The 5338-nt window shown below is 45.7% G+C and overlaps 1 protein-coding gene across 1 annotated transcript; it reads right to left on the minus strand.

The window, feature by feature from the left end:
• Positions 1–5: 5 nt before the first annotated feature.
• Positions 6–754, minus strand: LOC118756594 (serine protease 1-like; the record flags this gene model as incomplete). The annotated part of the gene is made up of 2 exons (XM_036491347.1): positions 498–754; positions 6–408 (listed from the first exon to the last, which is right to left on the minus strand). Coding segments are annotated over exons 1-2 (660 nt in total), but the record flags the coding sequence as incomplete, so codon positions are not given.
• Positions 755–5338: the final 4584 nt, after the last annotated feature.

The following is a 5338-nucleotide window of genomic DNA, read 5'->3' on the forward strand; positions in this document are numbered from 1 at the left end:
TCACCGTTGCAAGTGGATACTCCGCCAGTCGTGGCGATGCAAATGTTGCCGCTGGTTGCATACGTTGTGCCATATGTTGCAGCGCAAGCAGCATTGGTAATCACTTGCACGATGGCATATTGCAAGTAGTTGGTCACACTGGTAGCAGAATCACTGATACGTCCCCAACCGGAAGCGATGGCAGAATCACCGGCATATGTGGAGTAGGAACTAGCAACGGCAGGCAATGGGACAGCTTGGATTCTGCTAGTGTAGGACACGGATGGGATTTTTATGAGAGAAATATCGTTCTTCAACGTATTGGAGTTCCAGCCAGAGTGGATGATTATATCACTGCTCGATACGGTATATGTAGCTTCAGCCGATGTACGATAAGTTGCACCCAAGTAGACGGTAACATAAGAAATACTGTGTGGAAAAAAATGTATAATGTTAACTCAATCGCTCAAGTTAGGGCAATTAATTTTGTTGAGATGTTTTTTTGTCTCAGTATTTACCCGTCGGTACAATGAGCAGCGGTAAGGACCCATTTGTTACCAATCAAAGAACCACCGCACCAGGCTGACGAAGTAGAGCTCACTTTCAATGAGAGACCAACTTGATATGGGAATTGTCCAGAAGCAGCAGTTAGGCCATTAGTAATACGTCCTTCGACGTTGTCATCCAAAACGGGAACAACTAGTTCCCTTTGGAAAATAGTTGGCGAAGCGTAGGCCGAAGCCAAGAGGAGAGCGAATACTACGAAGAACTCCATGGTGCTGTGCTTAATGGAGCAACTAATGTTTGTTGCATTTCAGTTCAGCGCTTTTATAGGGAAATTGAAGGAAAGCAATGGGTTTTTGGTAGCTTAAGAGCTTTAAACTATTTTTGATTTCCATTAATACATTGTATATGAAACAGTCAGTCACAGTCAAATCTATAGTTTTCTGTTAAGTTTATTTCTAACTTATCTTATCGAGTAGTGAGTAGTAGTATCACTGCATGTAATTCCCATGTCTTAAAAATTTGCAAACACCTATTTGTAAATGTCGCCTATAAGCGATTACATTTCATACCTGAGCGTAGTTATGCGTGAGGCTATTACTCGTATAACGGTTTCCATTGGTTTCTTTTTTGATATCTATAGGCGGTTTTTGAATTGTTGATTTTTGAATATCGCATAAAAAGGTTTTTTTTTATCGAACCAACCTTTTTTTTTAATTTCATTCAAATCTTGAACTCTCAATAAAAGTTTTGGGTTTTCCCAAATTTTCAAGGCTTTTTCCTGTTTAAGGAAACCCCTAAATGGAGACATCTAAACTTTTACTCCATCTCTGAAGAACCCGTTTTATGGCAGAAGTGCTGTCGCGGGATTGCCATTGTCTGCCGAGGGGAGACCGCTATTTAATCCTTTTTTGATGTTGCTGGGACCATAAATTGAACCAGGCCAGCCGGCGTATGAAAGTATGTAAAATAAAACCGGTGTATCCTGGTTTTCCTTAATTTCAGAATACTGAACCGGTTTTTTGCAAATTGAAATTTTTCGAATACCTGGAAAACCGGTTTAGGAATTGGGCGAATAATCGAACACCCTAGAGTCGAAAGGAAATACATACAATTGTATACGCAAATAATTCGGCGATGCATAATTTTTGGCATCCAGTTTGCACTCTACTCCGTATTCGTATTCGCCTTCGCGCTCGCCTTCGTTTTCACATTTTCCTTCACCTTTAAATTCGTATTCGTGTTTTCTCCGCCTTCGTGCTCACATTCGTCTTCATTTTTTGTTCTGGTCCGCGTACTCATGTTCTGCTACGGCTTCGTTGTTGTTGTCGTTGCGGCTAAAACAACCCCGCTCTGATCAGATAGTCTCTCAGTCGTCGTCGTCAAGCTCAACTAACGACAGATCCAAGAAGCGTGCAGCCTCCATAGGGACAGAGGCGTCAGTTGAGTGGGGGTTTTTGGGCATGCGAAGAGATGTTTCGATTCGTAGGGTGTCTATCCGCATGCCGGACACTCATTTGGCACATCCGAATCTAGGCTGCTCAGGTACGTAGCCAGAGCGAAGTTGGGCTATTGTGGTCTAAGACTGCCGAGGTAGACGAATCTCCGTTTTGTCTACGTCAGGTGGTTGCGTGCCCAGAAAGGCGTTCACAGGTCTGGAGTCTACGTAACTGGAGACCGACTCCCTGTGTATGCCGCTCAGCCTGTTGATATGCTCTCTGGTTCAGAGGTTGCTTTATGAACCTCTGGACTTCCTCCGTCAGTTCGTATGGATGGCTTCGGACGTGCCTTGGCCAGGGTTGCTCTGCAAGCAAGTGTCTGTTCGGATGTCCACGTCTGTGACTCCCTACTAAGAATTGCTTGCAGAGCATTGTGTTGTGCTCCTTTATGGGGAGAATTTGCGCCTCGTCATGCAAGTGATGTTGTAACGACATCAGAAAACATCTGGTCGCTGTCCGGAGTGCTGTATTCTGTGTTGTCTGAAGCTTCATCCACTGCGTCCTACAGGCCCCGGCGCCTACACTGTTGCTGCGTAGTTTAGAACCGCCCGGCCAATTGCCTTGTATGTTGCCAGCAACGTTTCTTTGACTTCGCCCCAGGTGCTGCCGGCTAGCGACTTGAGGACCTTGTTGCGGTTCTATACTGTGTTGACAATTGCGGTTATGTGCGCGGAGAAGGGGAGCAGACTGTCGAATGTTACTCTGAGGATTTTCGGGTTATTCACCGTCGGAATTGGTATGTTATCAACGTGAATACCCAGCTGCAGTCTGACCTTCTTCGTCCAGGTGGTGAATAGGCTAGCTGAGGATTTTGTAGCGGAGAGGGTTAGGCTCCTAGCAGTGAAGAAGCGAGAAAGATCGGAGGGGGTAATCGTTTACTTTCGAGCACAGGTCATCAATTCCATTCCCAGACGGTATTATCGAGCAATTGTCAGCGTAAGAGACAATTTAGACTCCCTCTGGTGGTTAAGGGAGCTTAGAAAAATAACAGTTACTGGGCTACTAAATTTGTCTCTAAACATTATTGACGAGTGTCGACCACTCAGATAATTTCTCGACCATCGTTTGAGTCGCTGTGGGAGAGAGGAGGCCTCCATGTCTTCTAGTAGCGTGGAGTGACTGACGTTATCAAACACCTTGGCAGATCCAACGCTACTAGAACACTTCTCTCACAGGGGCGGTTGCGGTCTGGGCAACGTGTAATCTGACTGCTTATCGCGTTAATGGCTGTCGTTGTGTTGTGCATTTTATGGAAGCTCTGGGTCAGGTGGATCGTAAAATACCGGAGTAGCAAGGCCTCTAGTGTCCTCACTGCCGGGGAAAGGAGGGTTATCGGGCGATAAGACTCTCCTTTGTTGGCTGGTTTACCCAGTTTGAGAAGTGGGAGCACTCTCCCCATATTTCAAATGTCCCAAATTTTCAGCATTAGCATGCATATTCCGTCGGGTCCCTTAGTTTTGGGGGCTTTCGCCCTCCCGATGGCTACCTGAACTTCACGGAAAGTGAAAGCAAGAGACGCACTTGCTTTGCTTTTTGGCTAAAATAGCTCGTGCATCGATGCGGGGCGGTCCTCGAAAGAGACTTCAACTCTGGACAGTAACCTCACAGTTGACCAATGCTTACTTAAATCAGTGGTGACGTTGCAAGTGTTCAGATGCTCTTCCTACTTCTTCCGCTTATGTACGTTCACAAGCTGCCGAATCTCCGCATTGAGATCCCTGATACGGAGATGACGGCTTGACGAAGGTTGCCACGCTCATCGGCAAGAACAGCCGCTTTAGCAGGAAAGTTCGGACGAAGCGAGCTGCAGTAGCAGTGACAACCCTGCTTAACTTACGCTCACCTACGTGAACGTCGGTTAGTGTGGGGAGGGCAGAAAAGGTGACAGCGCTTACAATTGTTATATCTGGCGAGCGGAAGCAGCTGCCCATAATCGTGGTGGGTGCGTCGTCTTCAATTGTGCAGAATGTCGAGTCGTCTATCTGCTCAGCCAAGTGGTCATTTGACAGGCCTGAATGCCAAAGATCTTGGGGCGCGTTAGAGTCGCCAACTATGTACCATACGGGTTTCAACTGTGAGGAGCACACCTGTTTCAAGGTGATATAAACATTAAATATTTCGAGCTCGATACATTCTAGGATGGTATCCGCGGCCGATGTCTGCTTCGATGAGACGATATTGCACGGTGTGGTGTGTGATGAATACTAGGCCACCACCATTATCTCGCTCGCGATCTCGACGGTATATGCTTCGTATACGCTTTCATCTTCGTCTTTGTCTTTTTTACCCTTTGTCCCTTTCTTAGGCTTCGCCTTAGCCTTAACCTTAATATTACGGGAGGCGGAAATAGAAAACAGGAAAATGGATGTACTAGCATTGCCTCTCATTCATTCTCATCTTCCAACTACAAAGCAAATGTACGGAAGCTGTCGTCGACGATACATATGGTGAACACGTAGATTTCTCCGCACTGCGTCCTATCAGGGCTCGTATCTAGCTTTAATTTAAGTTGTTAGCTTCTACCACGTTATCCGAAAACTTTCCAAATTCAGCCAGTCAGCTCCAATTGCAGTTCTTTATTTTTACCCTGCTAGCCGAAGTCTTTCAGTGCGCGATTTATATAAAGCTCGACGCGCAAGTTTCCTATATTAGTTTTATAAAGTTACCTCTAGATATTTTACTTCCACAAAGACTTAGGTTTACTCCTTTAAGCACCGAAAGGTTGAGACCTTTCAAGCTTCTTTACTGCATAAACAAGACTACAGTTGTATTTATGGGGGTGACAGCAACACCCCTCATCAATCTTATTCCAGATCCTCAGTGTCTTGACGCTGACCTGCCTGAGGGTTTTCCCAATACTAGTGCACATTACCATTAATAAGCAGTCCGCTACCATAGACCAAAAGAGAGGTAAGAGTACGCTGCGCTGAGGTTATCCTCTGCCTACAGCTGTCGCTGTCCTACCACAGAGTCAGCAATCTCCTAGATACCTCGGAGTGTATCCACTTCATAACTGTTCCGAGTGGTATAATATCCTTCAGAGAATCAACCCTATAGGCCCGTCCGCACACAACGCAACGCCAAAGTTGTATGTGGACGGGCCTTAACTGTTAGGCACTGTTGAAGTAATACCTTGTACAGTCTGCCGACTGTTCTCATATTTAGACCGTTATATTATTGAGTAAAATACATGCCGTTAGTCTATGTTCATTATCGTTCATTTATTGAAATCGCAAAATTTAAATGCCAGTATTGGTTTGGATCCAGTCCCTGAAAGCAGTTACACGACTGAAGGCAGCGGGGTAACCCTTAGCGCAGCCGGCTGAAGAACCGTATGAAGTAACACCGATCAATAC

Source organism: Rhagoletis pomonella, unplaced genomic scaffold (assembly GCF_013731165.1).
Source record: "Rhagoletis pomonella isolate Grant_MI unplaced genomic scaffold, Rhpom_1.0 Rhpom_scaffold_11044, whole genome shotgun sequence".
NCBI lineage: Eukaryota > Metazoa > Arthropoda > Insecta > Diptera > Tephritidae > Rhagoletis > Rhagoletis pomonella.